A 23,194-nucleotide genomic window follows, 5' to 3' on the forward strand; every position below is an offset into this window, starting at 1 on the left:
TTTGAATAAAATCAATGGCACGACTTGAACATAGCTGTCCAGCTATGATCAACAACCAACTTGACAGCGCTTGAAGAAATTTGAAAATAATAAAATGTGCAAATTTTGTAAAATTTTGTTGTGCAAAGCTCTTAGACTTACGCAGAAAGACTCACAGCTGTAAATCACTGCCAAAGGTGATTCTAACATGTATTGGCTCAGTGGGAATACTTTGTAAATTAGATTTCTGTATTTCATTTTCAATACATTTGCAAAACATGTTCCCACTATTATGGGGTTTTGTACGTAGATGGGTGAGGGAAAAAATATATTTAATACATTTTTAATTCAGGGTGTAACGACAAAATGTGGAATAAGTCCAGGGGTATGACTACTTTCTGAAAGTACATTAGGCGTGTCTGTGAGACACTCATCAAAATGTGTTTTTGTGGCCCAGAAATGGTTGACTACTGGTTCTAGGGGTGTCAATGGACCCAGCTCTTCTGATGGAGCAGGTTTGGGCTGTTTATTTTGGTTTGAAGCAGACTGAGAAAAAACTAATTAGGGCTGGCAGCTTAATTGTGAAAATCCCAGCTGTCAGGAAATTCTTTTCACACACTACAGAGCATCACAGCCCATTTATAATTGGAATCTAGTCAGTGGGTCACACACTGTTTACAATGGATGATGGTACCAGTGCAATGAGTAGCAACAAATACAATAAATGCACACTTGAATTGTATTAGTTAGTTATGAGCTTTATCCATCCTGGCAACTAGCTACTGTAGCTTTATTAAATCCTAGCAAACAGCCTACAGGCCTATGTGCAAGGTATTGTATCATTATTATGAATTATCTGAAACCAACTTAAGGATAGTCCCGGTCAGTATTAAATAGAACGTTGAGGCCCCGCCCACCTGTGCGGATAACAACTTGGTTACCCCATTGGCTCACAGCAAACACTTGACATTTTTCAAATACACTTATCTTGTCTGCTTGTTTTAGTCAATTACAAAAACTACATTTAAATAAAACATTACGTTTCAACACTCCCAAGTGTTCTCACTAATTAGAAGAACATAATATTGTAGGGCTTCCCTCATGCCCCTTATCATGATGGCGCTACGGTTAGCGACGCGAGTGCTAACTAGCTACCAACCAGAAAATGAAGCTGACCAACACAGACAGACTGTAAAACTACAAGTAGTGAGTCGACTTACAAACAGACTATACTAAACAAGTCAAACGTCTTACCTGTGATTAAATGTTTTCCACACACACAACCATGTGTAGCCTACTTGGACACCGGATCACCACAATTACCCACCCTTCTACATACACTGAATAGCCTGAAGCAACAGGGCTCTTCACACAGCCTCCATTTCCCAAGTGGGAGCATTGCAAACCGTAGGTCGGGATTTTTGACCTGGTTACAACACAGCAGCTTTTCCCATGTCTTATAATTGTTAAATAAAAATCTACAACAAAGTTTGCTCTTTTACAATGTCCCCAATTTGTGAGCGTGGTCGAGGGGAATTCCTTCTTATGACATGAATACAGACTCAGTGTATAGCCAGTGAGTCATTCTTGCCAATCTATGTAGTAAACTAGCTAGCCCCCTTGCCAATGTAGCCATCATGCCAAAGCTCGCTAACTAGTTATACAAATCCATTTAGAACTAGATGGTTCGTAGCTATTTATCAACACAAATTAAGCTCACTAGCTAGTTACTAACCCATATGTAAACCCTTACTGGTTTTAGCGCATATTGATGATAGTATCTTTTGGACGGGGCAGTATTATTAACAGACCCAACGTTCATCCTGAACGTTCAAACTGTTTCGGAAATGAGGAACGTAGCGATCTATCAGCGATACAAAAAAAATGTTAAATTACTACACACATTTATAGGGTTAGTGATCCCACACAACCATATCTCAATGTTACAGCGAATGTTTACGGAAAACAGAAGGAAGACAGTCGACTACCTCTGCTAACTAGGTATCTGCGCCAATTCACCTTTAAACAGAACATGTAAGGTCCATGGACTATAAGGAGTGACGTTAGGCTCCTTTAGTCCAATATTGGGCCAGCTACCTACCTATTGTCATTACACCCACTTGCTTATGGCGTCAGAATGCTTCAGTTTGCCTGGCGCCTTGCCAGTGTGCTTGCATACTCCCTTTCTCTTGAAAAACTAGAAAAAAAGTGCCAATAGTACTGTTTGTCCATTTTGAGATGCCGTGGCCAGTATACATTCCTCGAAATATCATTAATCTAAGATAACTCAAGAAATCTGTCAAATCATACGTTTTTGCAGAGGATATCTTAGTCGCACAATTTTACATATAACAACGATGTTTGGAGCAGTATTTCTCAGTGAAAAAATGTGCATGAAAGCAAGTCGTCTCTCGTTGAATGACACGAGACACTTCATTGACAAATCCCTACAGTTGACCAATCACCGAAGGGGCTTAACCTCTTGAATGTAGAGGGCAGTATTTTGATGTTTGGATGAAAAACGTACCCAAATGAAACTGCCTATTTCTCAGGCCCAGAATCTAGAATATGCATATTGTCAGAATAGGATAGAAAACACTAAAGTTTCCAAAACTGTCAAAATATTGTCTTAGAGTATAACAGAACTGATATCGCAAGCGAAAACCTGAGGAAAATCCAACCAGGAAGTGCTGTTTTTCCTGAAACCTCTGTTCCATTGCATGCCTTCCCTCCATTTAAAGGGATATTAACCAGATTCCTTTTCCTATGGCTTCCACATGGTGTGAACAGTCTAGACATGGTTTCAGGCTTTTATTCTGAAAAATTAGCGAGAAAGATAACATTGCGTAATTGGATGGCTGGGTGCCAGCAGAGTTTTGCATTCGTGAGCAGCTTGGAGAAGACATTTTCTCTCACTCCTATTGAAAAAGCAACGGTCCGGTTGAAATATTATTGATTATTTATTGTAAAAACAACCTGAGGATTGATTATAAAAAATGTTTGACATGTTTTTATGAACTTTACAGATACTATTTGGAATTTTTGTCTGCCCCGTCGTGACCGCTCGAGCCTGTGGATTTCTGAACATAACGCACCAAACAAATTGAGGTTTTTGGATAAAAATACATCTTTATGGAACAAAAGGAACATTTATTGTGTAACTGGGAGTCTCGTGAGTGCAAACATCCGAAGATCAAAGGTAATCGATTCATTTTATTGCTTTTGTGACCAATCTACTTTGCTGCTAGCTGTTTGTAATGTTTTGTCTGCTGAGATGTCCTAACATAAACGCTTGGATAGCTTTCGCCGAAAAGCTTTTTTGGAATCTGACACGCCAGGTGGATTAAAAATCAAATCAAATCAAATTTTATTTGTCACATACACATGGTTAGCAGATGTTAAATGCGAGTGTAGCGAAATGCTTGTGCTTCTAGTTCCGACAATGCAGTGATAACCAACAAGTAATCTAACTAACAACAAGCTACGCTGTGATTTGCTATATTGCACTTGTGATTTCATGAAAATTTTATATTTTTAGTAATTTAATTTGAATTTGGCGGTCTGCAAAATGATCCCGCTGACGGGATGGGTGTGCCAAGAATTTAAGACTTCTACTGCCAACTTCGGCTTGTCTCGAGAAAAACATGTTGTGCCCGAACAACTGGAAGAACCTTTGTTTGAAGACCAAAACATCACAAAATGTCAAACTGATCCAAACTGTTTTGGCTGGGAAGCATGCAGGCACCTTTCGTCAGAAAAAGACTGCTGATGGGGTAAACCGCTCGAGTTAAAGTGGAACTGACAGAATTTTAGCAAGATTAAATCTGAATCAAATCTGTTTATATAGACCACCCAGGAAGACTATGACACCTTTTTTGTAAGCACTTAGATATGGTAATTTTCATAAATTCATAGAATGTTTGGGAATGTGTGTAGTAAGGCATTTCTGAAAACTCTATAGCAATTGAGTTGGAAAACAGCCATGCGTTTGGACAATTAATTGACACTGCAGTAAATAAAAACCTAATTTTAAAAAATCTGTCTTGTCCAGGACCGAAGACTATGCAGACCTGTGTGCCATATCCAATCAGAGCTATAGTAGGCCTATTAGCAAATAAGTCACATGGGCCTGCCATAATTCACTTTGAACTGGACTGTGTGTTTACAGGCAGTAGCAACATCGTGACTTTAGATCATTAGAACACATTTGCCAAAAAATACACCTGAATAGATTTCTGCAAATATGTAAACACCACAGGAGTCCTCTTACATTTGGGAACTTCACAGTCCTATTGAGTAAACAACCATGAAAAAGGTAGGCCCTCTCTCCCTCAGTTGCATATAACACATCAACAAGATCAACAACTAATGCTAGCCTGAGCGAGATGAGCCAAAATCTAATGAGGGAACATTAGATAAACCCTCTCAAACGTTTTCAGCTAGTTGGACATCAAAATTGCACTGATAAAAGATGGGGAACAGTAGACTGCTTGTCCTTCTGCAGCTTGCCTGCCAATGCCAGAACCCAGGAAGAGCTTGGTAGCAGCTAATGGGGATCCATAATAAATACAATTGCATACTTGTCCCAACCCACGTTTTGACAACTGAATGAGAACTTGCCTGCACGCCCATATGATCGACGCCAAATACATTTGACAACTAAGAGATATGCTAACTGTGGATAAGTCGCTTCGCATAGCTATAGCGAAGCGATTCAAATGTCTTGCTAGCTAACCAAATGACATCTGTATCTCTTGCTGTAGCCAACGAAAAACGATGTGAAGGGGGAAAAGGTTAGTCGTTCTCCCACTCCTCCAATGACATGACATCCTCCCGGCAGCTAAATAGCTAACATTAGGCTCCGCGTTTTTTGCTTGCTAAATAAACAGCTAGCCACATGAATACGCTAGCCCAGGGGTGTCAAACTCAAGCACACTGGCAATATTGAAAATATATATCTTTGTATTATTAATTTTTTTGCGGGCCAGACATACTTTATTTTACAAAAACTTGCAACCCTAATTGGCCATTGCTTTATTCGAAAAGGTGTGGATGCTTTCAGGATGCTGTATATAGTATTAACATATTAAAACAAAATAAACTTTATTAGTCAGGGTTCAATTCTCGGGCCGACTCTTTTCTCTGTATATATCAATGATGTTGCTCTTGCTGCGGGCGATTCCCTGATCCACCTCTACGCAGACGACACCATTCTATATACTTTCGGCCCGTCATTGGACACTGTGCTATCAAACCTCCAAACGAGCTTCAATGCCATACAGCACTCCTTCCGTGGCCTCCAACTGCTCTTAAACGCGAGTAAAACCAAATGCATGCTTTTCAACCGATCGCTGCCTGCACCCGCATGCCCGACTAGCATCACCACCCTGGATGGTTCCAACCTTGAATATGTGGACATCTATAAGTACCTAGGTGTCTGGCTAGACTGCAAACTCTCCTTCCAGACTCACATCAAACATCTCCAATCAAAAATCAAATCCAGAGTCGGCTTTCTATTCCGCAACAAAGCCTCCTTCACTCACGCTGCCAAGCTTACCCTAGTAAAACTGACTATCCTACCGATCCTCGACTTCGGCGATGTCATCTACAAAATGGCTTCCAACACTCTACTCAGCAAACTGGATGCAGTCTATCACAGTGCCATCCGTTTTGTCACTAAAGCACCTTATACCACCCACCACTGCGACTTGTATGCTCTAGTCGGCTGGCCCTCACTACATATTCGTCGCCAGACCCACTGGCTCCAGGTCATTTACAAGTCCATGCTAGGTAAAGCTCCGCCTTATCTCAGTTCACTGGTCACGATGGCAACACCCATCCGTAGCACGCGCTCCAGCAGGTGTATCTCACTGATCATCCCTAAAGCCAACACCTCATTTGGCCGCCTTTCGTTCCAGTACTCTGCTGCCTGTGACTGGAACGAATTGCAAAAATCTTTGAAGTTGGAGACTTTTATCTCCCTCACCAACTTCAAACATCAGCTATCCGAGCAGCTAACCGATCGCTGCAGTTGTACATAGTCTATAGGTAAATAGCTCACCCTTTTTCACCTACCTCATTCCCATACTGTTTTTATTTATTTACTTTTCTGCTCTTTTGCACACCAATATCTCTACCTGTACATGCCCATCTGATCATTTATCACTCCAGTGTTAATCTGCAAAATTGTATTATTCGCCTACCTCCTCATGCCTTTTGCACACATTGTATATAGACTGCCCATTTTTTTCTACTGTGTTATTGACTTGCTAATTGTTTACTCCATGTGTAACTCTGTGTTGTCTGTTCACACTGCTATGCTTTATCTTGGCCAGGTCGCAGTTGCAAATGCAACTGAGAACTTGTTCTCAACTAGCCTACCTGGTTAAATAAAGGTGAAATAAAAATAAAATAAAAAATAGTCCAGCCCCGTCCATGCTAGGCGAAGATTTGGCTCGTGTAGGCCTTCATTGTAAAATAAGAATTTGTTCTTAACTGACTTGGTTAGTTAAATAAAGGTTAAGGCCTAGTGGCTATGATATAATCAAATATTAAAAAGTTGGAGACGCCACTGATGGTTAGTACGAGTGTCCGGTGTTGTGCCGAAAATCTCCCACTGCCAGAATCCCCCCCCCATTTCCTTAATATTTGTGGCCAGAATCAAATATTTTCTATAGAACAAACTTCCCGTTAGAATAGGTAACCGAAATGAATAATTAATGTATGTGTCATATTAAACATAGTGGGAGTACAATGTTGGTCTGCAGTAAACATTTCAGAACAACTATGGCTGAATTATTATCCTTACACTTTCAAAAATACTTGTCGAATAAGACATGGGAGAGATGATGAATTTTGGCAAAGATATTTATTTATAGACTAATACAAAATCAGTAGCGGATTTAGGTACGGGCGAAATGTGCAGCATCTTGCCAAGCCCTGGTGCGGGCGGGGACTGGCTGCACCGGGCGCCATACAAGCTAGAACCGCCACATACACTTGAAACAAATAGCCAACCCAAAAACTGCAGACAAAAAAAAATGCTTTCTGCTACTAAGATCAGTGACATGTAGGCTAAACTAACAACGGAGTTTAGAGCAGAAATCTCAACTAGCAAGCAATTCGCAGCAATGAAATACGCGAAATGGGGGGAGAATTCTGGCACAACACCGGAAACTGTCGTACTTCACCCATCGGTTACCAAAAATCATCTCTAATACCGGGACCCAAAATGCGCACGTGGGGAATTTATTGGGAATCCCATGCCATTCAACCAAACCCTACTCCAAGAAATTCGCTTGCGCCTCCAGCAATAGCGTAGATTGTCTGTGCGCACAGTAAATCGTCCACTATCTAACGTTAGACACAGTGTGACCGTTCTTTCAGTAACGTTAGTTGTTTATGTATAACAACATAACATAACGACCTGCTTAACAATATATAATAAAAGCAAAAGACGACCTCAAGTCAACTTGCGACACGTTACATAAAATAAAATAAAAAACACCGGTGGGACAAAATTATTCAACTTGCAAATCGCTGCCTCGCGTAACCATAGCTAGCTTTAACGTTTACATCCCTTGGCCGGCCAGAGGGTCTTTATCCCTCAGAAACAGTTCATTTAACATTATACACATAGGACATTGACACAACAAGGTGTAAACACCGGTCAAACAATATGTGCTAGTTGTGCGGAGTTGATACACTCTGAAATTTCCCAACTCGTTTAACAACATAAACCTCACCTGCCGCCGCCATGTTGGAGAGCGAGTTCGTACCAGATTCCCGGATGAAGGCGTCAGAAGTTTATTAACAAGAACGCGCATCTTTGGTTTCGAGCCTCAAATCCTTCCCGCCTTGCCCATTTAATTTATTTTCTATAATAAACTGGGTGGTTCGAGCCCTGAATGCTGATTGACTGACAACCGTGGTATATCAGACCGTATACCACGGGTATGACAAAACATTTATTTGTAGTGTTCTAATTACGTTGGTAACCAGTTTATAATAGCAATAAGGCACCTCGGGGGTTTGTGGTATATGGCCAATATACCATGGCTAAGGGCTGTTCCAGGCACTCCACGATGCTTCATGCATAAGAACAGCCTTTAGCCGTGGTATATTATACATATATCACACCCCCTCATGCCTTATTGCTTAATTATGAACTGTGTGGTTCAATCCCTAAATGCTAATTGGCTGACAGCCGTGGTATATCAGACCATATACCACGGGTATGACAAAACATTTGTTTTTACTGCTCTAATTACATTGATAACCAGTTTATAACAGCAATAACGCACCTCAGGGGTTTGTGGTATGTGGCCAATATACCACGGCTAACGGCTGTATCCAGGCACTCCGCAATGCGTTGTGCGTAAGAACAGCCCTTAGCCATGGTTTATTGGCCATATACCACACTCCCTCATGCCTTATTGCTTAATTAGGCCTATTTTATATTAGAATATTATGTTATAGTTTGTATGCCCACATGGCCAATTTTAGGCATCTCAAAGCGGTTTCATACCATTTGGATTTTTTGTTGTTGTTTATAGATAGGCAGGATATGTGTTTTACATGTTGTTGCATAGGCCTACGATGTCTATTTTTCATTCATTATTAGATCATTTATCCTTCAACCCATTCATTCATTTACTCATTCATTCATTCGATTAATTCATTATAGTACCAACCTGACCAATAAAAACAGTCGCACCTAATGTCAATATTGTGTCTTCTCGTCTCATGATCTCATCTTGTGCTATTGAACTGAAAGTTTGCTGCACTCAAGGATAATTCACTGCAAGCAAAAAACAAGATGATTCACATCTTTATTTTTATAAACTAACCTCAAATAGATCAATATTCTATTGATCTATGGATAACATGGATAACCTAAGGTGGACATACAGTCATTTCTTCTTAGGTTATCCATGTTGTAGGCTATTGATTCAGTATTTGAGTGACAGCTTGTAGATATATCGATAACGTAACCTACTGACCTTCATAATAGGTAGCATAAACTATGCATTGCACTCTAGTCTTCCTTATGTGTTGCCTAATAAAAACTGGATGGGTTGAGCCCTGAATGCTGATTGGCTGACAGCCGTGGTATATCAGGGGGTGTCGTGCCTAAGAACAACCCTTAGCCGTGGTATATTGGCCACATACCACAACCCCTCGGGCCTTATTGCTTGAATATAGCCTAACAGAGTAGCCTACCTATATTCAAGAAATGCACTAGCCTCAATTGCTTCCTAAAGCATTCTGTTCCGTAGTAGCCTATTCACAATGAGTCATAATTCATTAATGATTTTCTGCATGTGTTGGGATTAAGTACTTTATTCATACATTTCTTCCCTCATTACTAAACCACACCGTCCTTTGTTTTATGGTGCTAAGTTTTGCAATAGCCCCTTTCTGTGCACTGAGGTCATTTCTGGACATGTAGTCATGCACCCCTAGAGACAATGTGTAATACTTGCCAATCAGTTCATCATGGTGCAGTGGAACAAAGAAACAAATATGAGAAATAACATGTTAAATGGTAACCATTGTATTTATTGTAGCATTATGTTTGTTTGTCATGATAACACGATGCTATGCCTATTTGATGGGTTTGACTACTCCGCGTCTGTGCGTATATCTCTCTCTCTCCATGAAGTTGATACTTGGTCGGCACTTTTTCCCGCCCTCATTCCCTTATGGTTTCAGTTCATCCATAGCGTCTTGAAGCCTGGAATAGAATTAATAGGTATTAAAACACAGGGCATTAATTGACAGGACAGATGATACTGCCATACCTAGTTTTTACTGTAGATGGCAGTAAACCTCCTCACTTCACCCATACTAATTGCTACTGACGTGACCAAAATAATTTTGTGTTTCTCCCATTTCACTTTGTCACAATTTCCAAGTATTTGAATCATGATATGTGTCACCACCACCTCCCCATCATTATTTCCTGTTTCAACTCCCTAGATGTTATTTAAAGTATGCTCTGTGGCCGTTTGTGGTGCATGAACTTGAAGCATAGCTGACATAAGCATTGAGATGCTAAAATAATAAGCATTTTAATTACTATCAATCCTCAACCCTAAGAAAAGAGCGTGCATCTCAATAATCAAAAGTTTCTTCCTCTCCTTCTCACGTCCTTTCCTTCACCTTCACTAATGTGTAAGGAACTGGATTGGTGGACAAAGCCTCCACCCTATAACAGTCACTTATCCATGTGTCTTTAGATCAGTGCAGATGATGGAAACAAACCTAGGAGAGTTAAGACTTTTGAGACACACCCCTAGTCATTCAGCCACTCACCTTCATCCACTTGCTTGAAGTCTCTTGAAAGGAAGTGACTTTAGACTATTGAGACATAGCCCTAGTCAACCACTAGCCCCTATTCCCTCATACACTCGCTTGTAGTTTCTTGAAAGGAATCCACTTTAGACTATAGAGACACACCCCTAGTCAGCCTTTAGTCCCTTGTCCACTTACTTGAAGTCTCCCCCATCGAGCAAGCTCCTGTATGTTGCGATCTCGGCCTCCAGCTTCATCTTCATATTGAGCAGTGCCTCATACTCCTGGCCCTGCTGCTGGATGTTGCCCCGCAGGTTTGTCAGCTCGCCCTCCAGACGGATGAGGATAGCATTGTACTTCTCCACCTCCATGTTGGAACGCATCTCTGTGTTACGCAAGGTGTCTTCCAAGGAGGACTTCTGCTGGGAATTACAGGGGAATGTTGGGAATGGTCTTCTAAATTTTGTTGAATGATACTGTGATTATTAGAATGTTGGAATTTGGAGATATGGATGGTATGGCTAAGGTATGGCAGCGGACTTTGAAAGGAAGGTCGTACATAGAGGACATGCATGGGTTACTATCAGTTCCATTTCTACTCAGAGGAATTAAGGAATTTAACGAAAATGTGTTATCATATTGAAAGAATTTTCCTTGCCAAGCTCTGTTGGGATGCCAGCTCGATCTCGAGGGTCTGTAGCTGTCTCTGTAGGTCGCTCATCTCCATCTGGGCCCCCTGCAGGGCCTCTGTGTTCTGGGATACCTGCACCTGTACGTCTGAGATCTATACCACAGCACAGGGGAAGAAATGAAGGTAAGGAGATAGGGATGTAGGGAATAAGGGAAGGAGATAGGGAGGGATGGAAGAAGGTAAGGAGATAGGGTGGGAGGGAAGAAGGGAAGGAGCGAGGCTTAGGGCTCTATTCAATCTGTAATGCTGAAGCGTTACAGATTCCACAATATAAATTGAATGGTAATTTCCGATTGAGTTGACATATGCAGCGTTTACCGTGAATGAAGTCTCCGCTAAAAGTGGGAACATTGCCTTTAAATTTCAATCACGTTTTAAAGCTGAACTTCCGCGATGCGCATTGAATAGAGCCTTTAGTCATCTTGAAAGTTGAATTCATGTTTTGGATTTCAGGATTTTTTGTGTGACTAGACTACCCATACAACAAAACATGTTTTCAATGGAAGGTAAACTTTCAGTGGATAAAACAATGTTATCTTGGCCAGTAGGTGTGGGTTACTCCATTTTAGTTTTAATTGCAGAACAAAAAACAGTAATTATAGGTTTGATGTGGTGTGTAATGATAGTATGATACAATGATCTTACAAATATGATGGGCTACCTGGTTTTCATGCCACACTTTGAGGTCCTTTGCGTTATTCAGAGCCATCTTTTCGTAGTTGGCCCTCATCTCCTCCATGACCAGACTCAGGTCCTGACCTTTAGGGGCGTCCACGTCCACCTGCACCCCCGACTGGGAGATCTGGGTCCTCATTTCCATCACCTCCTGTTGGAGAGAGGGAAGGGGGAAGGGGAGAGAGAGCAAGAGAGAGGGAGAGATAAAAAGAGAAAAAAAGGATATAGGCATTCCAATATTAGCTAACTGTGAAACTTGAAAAGTTCATAGCTAGTGATAAGGTTCATCTGATATTATCACATTATCGTTGTTCTTCATGGAATTGTATTGTTCTTCATTCTATTTCTATTCTCCATAATGAAAATGTTCCATTTCAAATTATTATTTGACATTGACATTCAGTCTCGGTGCTATAATAGCTTACGTTGTTGTGGTTCTTCCCAGAATAATTCTTATCTTCAATATTTTCTAATGTAAGGAAAATGTTCTATTTCAAATTATTATTTGATATGGACATTCAATCTCAATGTTATAGCTCACATTGTCATGGTTCTTCCTGAGGAAGATGAGCTCCTCCCTCACGGCCTCGATCTCACTCTCCACATTCATCCTGCCCATGTTGGTGTTATCGATGACCTTCTTCAGCCCGGCGATGTCCGCCTCCACTGACTGACGAATGCTGAACTCAGATTCAAATCTGTGGGCACAGGGACACTGTCACTAAACTCTACATTGACATGAAATACCCTGACATTTTGGGTTAAAGGCACAAAATGGCTGCCATGTTTCAGTTTACTAGGGGTAGGATGGATTTGAAGCACCGATCTGAGGTCAATTTGGTATTTTTCTCATCCTTTTGATTATCATTAGAATTTGGGGAGGAAAGTTGATCCCCGATCTGTGTCTGTGGGCAATTACTATCTCCTGAACAGTTCACCAAGGTTATAAGAGCTATGCAGCATAGGGGTTGCATGTAAAGATGCACATCAGACATTCACGTACAGATGCAAAGATGAAGATTCATTATGAGAGATTAGACTTTCTCTGCCAACTCTGCATACTGGTACCGGCACAAGACTTCCTCTCTTGTGGGTCTGGCATGTCTTAGACTCTTGAGAGTTTCTCCTTGCTTAATGGCTGACACACCACTAAATTGACTTTATAGTGGCCCATTGGGCACACACTGGTTGAACCAACGTTGTTTCCACATCATTTACATGAAATCATGTTGAACCAACATGGAATAAACGTTGAACTGACATCTGTGCCCAGTGGGGGGGATTTGAGCCAATGAACTTTGTGAGGAGCACAATTACAGTATGAAATTGAACAGATCCAATGCTTTTCATGACAGAACAACAACATCTCAAAATAACCCCTGTATTGTATACAAAGTAATGGCACAACCAATGTGCAGAAATGTGTCATTTACAGTAAACTCACTTTACTCTGAAGTCATCTGCAGCTAAGCGAGCATTATCAATTTGGAGGACAATACTAGCGTTATCCACTGTCGCATCGAAGACCTATTGGAGATAAATAGTGTTAATTCCATTGAATATATGACAAAAAGAGATATAATGGACATAACTTCTTATTTATCATGAGATACTAAATATTTTCTGAAACTATTTTTGCATGTGACATAAGCCTGCTTGCTATATTATGCTTTACTTTCCTTAAATTTTGAATCCATGTCAGTTATAGAGGAAGGCCTTTCCCCCATTTACTGCTCAATGCAAATAGATATGAACTTGCTTCCCATTCTAACTAGAATGTTGTGTGTCATACATAGATGAGCTGGCAATAAAAAAGAAGAACTAATATGTTCCATCATTTGATTTGCTGCTCTTCACCAACCTAAAACAGGTGTTTTAAATGTATGCCTCCCAGGGGGGTGTTATTGAAACTGGAAACTGCAGATTCTGAGTGATTTACAAAATGGGACCAAAACACAACTGAATCTATGGTTACGACCATATAACTCCGACTGCCCCTGAAAAAGAGGAAGCTGTGAACGGAAAAGCAGGACAATGAGTTCCTGTGCTAGGGCTGTCTGTTCTCAGTTTGCATTGTTAGAGGAAACGGGTCAGGCTTCCTGTCTTCCACCCCCAATCTGTGTGTTTGTAACCATGGTATTCTGGTGCGAATCACATAGAAAGGGGAACTCTTGTCGGTTTATGTGCCCGGCAAATGGAACAAGGCTAACATTCATCATAAGGGTGTCGTCATAAACTATAGAGGACTTTGAAATTCTTTTGAACAAACGTCAGTTTTTGCAGGGATTCCCGAGAGCCCTTGTTGGAATTCTTTGACTGTGCTGTAAAAGCTATAATGGTTATAGAAAAAAAACACACCCACCAGCAATGTGTTCCAAATCTCAGATGGAATTATTGTTGTGTGTTGTCACCCCACATCTGGTTCATACCGCTGGTCCCTCTCACACTACACTATGCCCCAGAGTGGAGACACTGACACTGAGGTCAAAATGCTATGCAAACACTCTTGGAACTTTGTTTATAGGTTTTGTTCAGTTTTTTGATGATGATGATTCATGATGATGATGATGATGATTCATGATGATGATGATGATGATTCATGATCCACTGTATTTGGTGATTCATTTGAGGAACTCTTTGACCAAACTGAGAAGTGAGGGAACTAGTGAAGGAGGGGGAGGGAAAGTGGATATCTGACTGGCCTGCCACACCCTCTACAATGATTTATATATACAGTAGATGACTAACAGGGGGCGCTGTTTTGGAAGCCTCCATCTTGGCACTCCCCCACTGTTATAAAAACAATTTTGGAAGCTATAGAAATGCATTGACAAAGGTCTGAATTTGTTTTTGCAATGTGTATTCTATTACCAACACCTTAATACATACCTTTTAATTATTTTATGTGAGCTAAACATAAACATTTCAAATTAAATAATATAAAGATTTAATTTCCTTAAAGTGTGATTTTTTTGAAAGTACTAATGTTACTGTCCCCAAAATACTTAAATACATAATTTTGTCCTTGAAACATTTAAATTAAATACTGTAGAATTCCATTCATTCCTATGGAGGACTGCTTTTCAATATGGCCGGCTGGTGGCTTCAAAGTCTCTCATTGGCCAATACACAGCATCGGCAATCCAGGGTTTAGATACATCATTGACCCTCTATTCAGTTAGGAATTTTGAGAAGCCAGTTGTTCCAATGCAGGGTTCCCCACAGAAATGTTGAAGTCAAAGCAAAAGCAAAGTAAATTGGTAAATAAATAATTGTCATTATGCTTAAACTCATTCTTGGACGGACATCTTCTCTCATACCATAATGGGTTTTAGTCCAACGAAAAGTTGCAGGAGTGGTGACATTACATTCATATTTTGACTTACTGGTTGATCAAATCAACACACTTATCTAAGCAACAAAATACAAAACCACAAATTCCTCAACTTAACCCTTTTCTTACACACATTATTCTTTCTCAACACCCCCCTCTCTTGTCTCTATCACTTTTCTAATGATACTGTATTTCATTCACACCCCCACCTTCTTGCGCAGGTCGTCCAGTATGCTGCTGTACTTGCTATAGTCGCGGGCGTCCGGTCCTCCCTTCTCCAGGGCCTCTCGGATCTTGACCTCCAGTTGTCCGTTGGCCTGCTCCAGGTTCCTCACTGTCTCCAGGTAGTTGGCTAGGCGGTCATTCAGGTTCTGCATGGCCCCCTTCTCGTTGCCCATGACGTGACCGCCTCCACCACCGGCTGCCGCAGCGTTGATCAGGCCACCCATGCCGGCACCCATGCCACCACCAATGCCAGTGCCCATACCACCGCCGCTCACCTTAAAGGAGGATGAGGAGTAGGAGGAAGAGCTGGCTGGGGCACCACTGCGGAGGCCCCCGTAAGATGCGGAGGAGATGCGGGTGCCCTGGCCGCCAGCCCCGCCGTAGGTGCTGGCAGCCCGGTAGGAGGACACGGGCGTGGTGCGTTGGAAGGACATGTGGCTGTTGGACGGTCTGTAACTCATGACTGCTGATGGAGTAGTCAGAACGAATTAACAAATGGAAGAGAGAGAGTGAGAGAGAGAAAGGGAGAGAAAGGAGCCTCTGAGCTGAGCTACAGAAAGAGTGACGTGGGTAAAGTGAACCGGAGAACTTATACTTCCCCCCCAAACAAACCTCCTCTTTTCTCTCTTTTGCAGGCTGGCCTCTAAGACCCTGCCTACATCCACATCCCCCATCCTCTCTTTCCTACTCTCCTACCACTTCTCTCATTCTCTCATTCCAAACTCTTTTCCCTAGCATTTGCATTTGCCCATGGACACTGCTCAACTTCTATCTATCTACATGCAACATTTAGCTAATTATGTTATTTTGTACATGCATCTAATGTAAATCACATGTTTGTGACATCTTATAAAAGATAACTTTCTGTCTTGTCAATTCAGGTTACAGATTCCTCACACTGCAAAAATAAAATGTGAAACAGAAGAAAAAAAATGAAACAAACACACAAAATGAAGAAAAGAGAGAAAGACTAGAGTTAATGATGAAGAAAACCATTAAAGAGAGCAAGGTTTTATCCTGGGCATGCTTTGAGATTCTTTGTTTTTTTTTTCCCCCATAAAAGGAATAATTTGGACTGGTTGCTGCATACCCACTGGAAAAAAACGTGTTGAATCCACAAGAGGTTGGTGGCACCTTAATTGGGGAGAACGGGTTCATGGTAATGACTGGGGTTCATGGTAATGGTTTCCAGGTGTTTGATGCCATTCCGTTTGCTCCGTTCCGACCATTATTACGAGCCGTTCTCCCCTCAGCAGCCTCCTGTGGTTGAATCAAAGCTGTTTCCACGTTATTTCAACCCAAAAATGACATGTGAATAGCATCCTAGCTAGCACATTTGGTTCCTCGGAAGTTGTGGGAATTTTTTGGTTTACCAATTGTTTCTGGGAATGAAGCCAGAAGTTTCCTGACCGGTAAAATTGAATGTTTTTTAAATGTTCTGAGAATGGAATGAAACATTTGACCTGTTCTGGGAACGTACATGTTTAGGTTGCAGGGAGGTTCTGAGAACATTTTACTATGGTTCCTTTAAAGTTTTCCTGGGAAGTTTTATTAATATTCTGAGAATGAAAATGATAGGTTATTTGTAGGTCATTAAATAACGTCAAATAACATTGAATAATATTTCCACAAGACTTTTAATAACACTGCTTGCTTAGTTCAGATGAACTATTTTGAACTCCATTCCCAAGAAGTTATCAGAAGGTTGTATGCAAAATAACAATAGGACAACTACGCTCTCACCAAGCTCTAAGAAACATATGGTTCTCAGAAAGTTATGTGCTTGCTGTGGTTCAATCAATTGGAAAACTGATTAGATTTGAAAAAAGCCATCAATGTAATGGAATTTTGTCTTTTTTTCAACCAGCTTTTAACCTAAATCCAATGACATGGTAAAATGTTTTGTTGATTTCACATTGAATTCATGTTAGTTGACAACTCAACCAAATGTACATCAAAACTCGATGTTGAAATGACATCTGTGCCCAGTGTGTAGTTTCTATGTACTTGATCAGCCAAATCCCAAAATTACTGGATACGGACACGCTTAGCAGCAGGGCTAAAGTAATCTGACTTGCAGAAAGGGAAAGGGGGATACCTAGTCAGTTGTACAACTGAATGCATTCAACTGAAATGTGTCTTCCGCATTTAACCCAACCCCTCTGAATCAGAGAGGTGCGGGTGTAACCGATGTGAAATGGCTAGCTAACTAGCGGGGTGCGCGCTAATAGCGTTTCAAATCGTTGACGTTGTTCCTCTTGGCCGCGGCTTTTGTGGAGCGATGGGTAACAACGCTTTGAGGGTGGCTGTTGTCTATGTGTGCAGAGGGTCCCTGGTTCTAGCCCAGGTAGGGGTGAGGAGAGGGACGGAAGCTATACTGTTACATTAATGCCGTTGACCCGGATCACTAGTTGCTGTGGAAAAGGAAAAGGTCGAAAGGGTAACCGATGTGAAATGACTAGCGGTGTGCGCGCTAATAGTGTTTCAATCGGTGACTTTACTCTCTCTGAGACCTTGAAGTAGTTGTTCCCCTTGCTCTGCAATGGCCGTCGCTTTTGTGGAGCGATGGGTAACGCTGCTTCGTGGTTGTCAGTTGTTGATGTATGCAGAGGGTCCCTGGTTCGAGCCCTGGTACGGGCGAGGAGAGGGTCGGAAGCTATACGGGGGGCTGCCTTAATCGATATCCATGTCATTGGATGTCAAAGAAACAAACACATCAAGAAAAAGTTACTGTGATGATGTGACGTGCACAAAGACTTTGGTAAGCTGATACCATAGTGTCTCTGTCTCTCTCTGTCTTCAGGGATAGGATTGGGAGAAGGGGGTGTGTGTGTGTGGGGGGGGGTGCTCTTGTGTCACATTTGAGTGGTAGAATGCCGGACACTGATTTCACAAAATTCTTTGGTTGTGTAGTTGATATCTTCAAGGTGATACCTTTGAAAAGAATGTTTGCATATAGCTGTGATAGGCTGAATGATATCTTTTAGTGGTTTGTATCTCATTGATGTTGATTGTGTCACCCGAAAGGTAATAAGGTCACAGAGACAGAAAGAGCCGTTGAGTTTTTCATCCAGTACACAGAAACGCATCTATATCCATTGTTCTTAAGAGAACATACCAGAAAAGCACTGTGAGTGGAAACGTTACCTCTCAAAGGTCAGAAACAACATAGCATGACATAATAGATGAACGGACAGACTTGAAAGATGCAGAATGTAACATTTTACACTGAATCTTGAATCTTGAAGTAGTTTCGCAAGCCAATGATAACCAGTGTTAGAGCAACGACTGGAAGTCTATGTGTATCGGCTAGCATGCCAAAATACCGTAGTATTCCTTTAATGCTACCTGCTTTTTTTGCTCACTACAGATATATCATAGACATAATTCAATTAAGGGGTATTTGTTTGTGGAACTGAAACAGAACGCGCCAAATTAAACCCTCTGCCCTTAAGGAGATGGTCTCAAAATTAATCGGTGGTGGCGTTTATAGCAGTGGAAAATAACAGGTTCCCAACGACCCTCACTGATGACACTACTGTATGCCCTGGCTAGGGCGGATTCACAAAATGGACCCTAGAGACAAAATAACAAAACACAGTACCCAGGGGAAGTCGGCTAAAGCCCATACACTTCCCCTTGTTTTCTTTATACTCTTTCTCTACCTCACCTTCACGGTTGATCAAGTTTCAAAGCTTCGCCTCTTCATCACAACAGCTCTCATATCATACAGGATGTATCAATGCCCAGTACTTTCATGCAACGCTTGGGCAGTACACCTCAATTATTTAAAACAGTTTAATTGGCAGAAGAAGAGGAACTTCTCAATAGAATCAGAGTGACTCATCTCACTACTTCTACGCCATTACAAAATGTTTGAAATGATAGTCCACTTTGAAATGAATGTTTGTCAGTGCAAATCTAATGCACTTCTGAAAGTGCTGTCCAGAAATCCACATTCTACAATTGATTGTAGACAGGCCATATTCCAGCTTTAAATCCATTGGAGCATTAAGCTCAAGAGGAGACTGAATTCAGACCCCCCCCCCCCAACAAAAAACAAATAAAAATGGCTTCAGCTAAGGCTTGGACAAGGAAGATACAACAGTTTGGTAATGCCAATGGGTTGCAGGCTTGACACAAATACTATGGCACATGACCAAATACTACATTTGATATTACTTTAATAAACTTCAAGTGCTCAAATTCACAAGTGCCAACACAGTGGTATTTGTGCAGTGGTCATTTTTTCTCTCCAAATAATATAGTAAAATAGTTTTTATACTGCAAACTTACTATTACATCTTCTACCAGGTAGATCTACAAAATGTATGGCATCGGACATGGACTTATCTCACTCAACATTTGACCTCTTTTGAACTCATCTGACAAACGTTGATTCCGGAGGGTACAATCACTTCAAACTGCTGCATGTGCAGAAATCCAGGCCTGAGTAGCTCTGGAGACCGTCAGTCCAGGGAGGCCAACGCAGAGAGGGAAAGAGAGAGAGAAAAAAAATTGATGAGAAACTTGAGACTCTGACTCATACCAATAACAGCAGGATTCTGGGAAACTCAACAGGAGCTTATGTGCTTCAGGGATTCTGGACAACAGTCAGAGAATGAAAGCTCCCAGCTTCATCTTTCTCAGATGAACTTTTACTTGTTTATTCTCCTCTTCTCCTCTTTTTTTACTCACTTTCCACTCTGTTACCCCTGAACCTGTGAGTGCTTACCTAGCTACAGTGCTACAACGTGCCAACGTCATATGTCAGTAGGGCACTTACTCACTCAATCCCATGACTTGGAGTTGTGCCAGGGGGAGGAAAAAAAGAGGAGCAAGGGTAAGAAAAGGGAGGGTGGATCTTGATCTCTTTATAGCAAATTAGGAGTTTTGAGTCTTAGATAAAGACCTTGGACACCCTGGGACCCTGAACATTATTGGATGTCCTGCTTACATTCTTATATCGGCGTGGGAATTCCAGTTTTACGAGCAAGGTGTGGCCATTGTGGGTCTGTGAAGGTCGCTCATCAGACACGAGTGAAATGTGACAGTTACGGGCCATTTTCTCTCAGAGTTGTCATGTCCATCTTTAGAGTCTTAGTGCCAGTATGTTCCCTTTTTACACATGTCCACAAATACAGTAACACACCACTGAAAATGCATAGTCAGCAACATGGCCTCTTAATTAATATGCTCCTTTTTAACACGGACACGTACATAACAATGAATACACAAACCCTCTACTGAAAATGCAGTCAATCACCACAATAGTCTCTTAAAGGGATAGTTCACCCAAATACAAATTTGCATAATGGTTTCCTTCCCCAATAAGCAGTTTATGGGCAACGTATGACATCAATCATGCTTGGATTTGGTTGAACCTTTTAGCATTTGTGGACCAAAACCAATGCAAGTCAATATCTTATATTTGACTGCTTACAGCAGGGATCATCAACTAGATTCATGCGAGTGTTGATTCTTTGTTGAGCAGATGGTCGGCTGGCCGGAACATATTTACCAATCATTTGTAAACTACACATTTACCGCAAGAAGCCCAAGTAGATATGTTTGACTAAAACATGATCATTTCAAACCTTGCTTACATTTGTATATGATCACGTGTCTCTTATTATATGTGGGAATATTGGGAACAGATTTCTTAAATTAAAATCCCTTGGACCTGATTTCCTTAATGTCCATAAATGAAAATTAATATTATACTTTTTTTTCGCTCAGAAAACTTGGGGAGCCAAATGAAACCACTCCTGGGCCAAATTTGGCCTGTGGGCCGCCAGTTGGGAAACCCTGGCTTACGAGGTAAGGAAACCGATAACTATCCCTTTTGACATGTTCCCTGTAGACTTACAGTTCATGAGTCTATACAATTCCACTGGAAATGCATAGTCAGCCTTCACACTCTTTAGGAACATAGGAATATATAGTAAAAAATACTTTAGAAATATGACAATAAAGGTTATTTGAATGACAACTCTTTTCTATTAGGATCCTTGCATAGGAAAATTAAGAAAGTATTCAGGCACACACATTCACACACCAGGGACTGCAAAATAAAGCTTAGTTAGTTAGTTAGTTCGTTAGTTACTACCTACTTACTTACCTTTATTGAATCCCATTGGGAAAAGGGTCTTGTTTTCCTATTCAACAAGCATGACATTATTGCATTTATGATTCATCACAAGGCAAAAAAAAACGCACAGTGGTTTACGTACACATTACAGTCCACTCCGAATGAGCACTAGGGGGACCCAGCCTCAAGCCATGCAACTCCAATCCGGCATAACTGAAGAGGGTGTGGCAGTCTAGGTGCAAACGGGCAGGCGTACTTGGACCCGTCCAATTGTTTTTATGGGATGCTAAAATCGTTGCCCGAGTGTTGACTGAACTTCAGACACAGATGTAGGTGGCAGGAAGATGCCCGTAGCGCAATTATGCAACCCATATCGCCACACCCTTAGGATTATTCAGAACAGCAGCCCCAAACAACTCGAGGTCAACCTCTCTCTTTTCTAAAGAGGGTCTGTTTCTTCTCAGCGGCTAATCGTTGTCTTCTGCCCCTCCAACCCTCACCCACTCATCGCATGTACGTGTTTATCTCAGCACATTCCAATCTTTATGTGTTCGCATTTTGAAGACGGACGCACACAAACCAAAACATCTCTCGTCTCTGGAGGCCGCGGGGCGAGAGGGTCCGATGTCAAAAGGGTGTCTCTTAAATGACTTCAGGTCTCTGACAATAGATGAGGAACGCAGTGATTTCACCCAGAGGACCAGAGAGATTTTATCCCATATATGTCAGTTATTAAGGTCGATAAGATTAGAGAAATACAGCTGTTTTTGTTTGTTTAGTGATGAATGTGTTGAAATTGATAAATATGGTCATGCGTGAGCCAGAGAAGGCTCCAATGGTGTAAGCTCTTTACAGTGCAACTTTGGGACTGTTTACAAATGGAGTTAAAGTTTCCAATACTTGGGATAAACTGAACAATGCTGATTTACTACTCGATCAGATCAGTCAAAATGACTCAAACACATGAAATGAACAATTAAATACTATATCATTTCCCCCCCCCCCAACTGACTTCATTGGGGTGAGTTATTGAGTTCATTGCATGACAGCCATTATTTATCTCTTCAACCCAGCAGTTCAATTCGGATAAGCCTTTCCCATGGGTTAACACGTGTTACTTAGCAACAAGCCTGTAAAACACCTACACAGCCACGTCCACACACATGCTTCATGTCTGGGTCAACAGTCGACACCGCTACTCTAACTGCTAACTATTAATAAACCGAATCACATTATTTCCATTGAAGTACAGTGTGTGTCTTATTCTAGTCAATCACAGTGTCAACACTAGAAGAAGTGAAGCCCGGAGGTATACAGTATATACCGTACTTTAAAGGAATTGGCAGGTACAAGAACGACAACTTGTACAGGATCTGACTTCCAGGTACAGATGTCTGGCCAGTATCTATAAAATGAGTGCTGATCTAGGGTCAGATCACACCTGTCCATATAATCTTTATTCATTATAATCTAAGAGGCATTCCTACTCTGGGACACTTTATGAATACGGGTCATGGACTGCTTTTCGTGGTTCAGGGGAAAAGGGGGTGTATAGAAGGCCTGGCTTACAAGTGCAGTCTGTCTGTGTAAGATTCCTTGGCTGCTCATTGGTCATATTGAAATATGCCTCTTGATTTTGGGAGAATATTACTCATGGAATATCTTTGCACTATATACTGTATGTTAGCTCACTAATACAGTTCTGGGTATTAAAAAGTTACTTTTTTTCACACGCAAAATGCCTGCTGGAGCAAGGTACATTGTTAATGGTGACAAACTGTTAATGATGATGCTGAGCACCAAGTTCAATAGCAATTATCTAACAAGAGCCCATTCCCAGAATTGGACTTTGTTTTTGTACAATTCATTAGGAATTTTGAAGAGGTTTCTCATGATGCAAAGA

At 41.2% G+C, this 23,194-nt stretch overlaps 2 protein-coding genes across 5 annotated transcripts in view; both read right to left on the reverse strand.

Moving 5' to 3' along the window:
• Positions 1-7,831, reverse strand: part of LOC118388987 (eukaryotic translation initiation factor 4B-like) — a 47,366-nt gene extending 39,535 nt beyond the window's left edge. For all 4 annotated transcript variants that reach the window (XR_008144671.1, XM_052527309.1, XM_052527310.1 and 1 more), the window contains exon 1: positions 7,725-7,831. Coding sequence is in view for 3 of the 4 variants with exons in the window: in XM_052527309.1 (XP_052383269.1) it covers positions 7,725-7,737 (13 nt within the window). In the remaining variant the exon portion in view is untranslated. The remainder of the gene's footprint in view (positions 1-7,724) is intronic.
• Positions 7,832-9,512: 1,681 nt separating this feature from the next.
• Positions 9,513-15,775, reverse strand: krt18b (keratin 18b). The gene is made up of 7 exons (XM_035778638.2): positions 15,185-15,775; positions 13,086-13,168; positions 12,183-12,339; positions 11,628-11,792; positions 10,934-11,059; positions 10,474-10,694; positions 9,513-9,715 (listed from the first exon to the last, which is right to left on the reverse strand). The coding sequence occupies exons 1-7, from the start codon at positions 15,659-15,661 to the stop codon at positions 9,682-9,684; spliced, it is 1,263 nt and encodes a 420-aa protein (XP_035634531.1). The 5' UTR covers positions 15,662-15,775; the 3' UTR covers positions 9,513-9,681.
• Between the last annotated feature and the right edge of the window lie 7,419 nt (positions 15,776-23,194).

The sequence above is a fragment of the Oncorhynchus keta genome, chromosome 10 (assembly GCF_023373465.1).
Source record: "Oncorhynchus keta strain PuntledgeMale-10-30-2019 chromosome 10, Oket_V2, whole genome shotgun sequence".
NCBI classification, from domain to species: Eukaryota; Metazoa; Chordata; class Actinopteri; order Salmoniformes; family Salmonidae; genus Oncorhynchus; species Oncorhynchus keta.

Excerpts from the sequence above, each read along its gene's own strand:
- krt18b (XM_035778638.2), bottom strand. The coding sequence starts at position 15,661 with ATGAGTTACAGACCGTCCAACAGCCACATGTCCTTCCAACGCACCACG. Across the intron at positions 12,340-13,085 it reads GCAGATGACTTCAGAGTAAA|ATTTGAATCTGAGTTCAGCA; the intron begins GTGAGTTTACTG and ends CTGTGCCCACAG. Across the intron at positions 9,716-10,473 it reads CTCGATGGGGGAGACTTCAA|GCTTCAAGACGCTATGGATG; the intron begins GTAAGTGGACAA and ends ATTCTATTCCAG.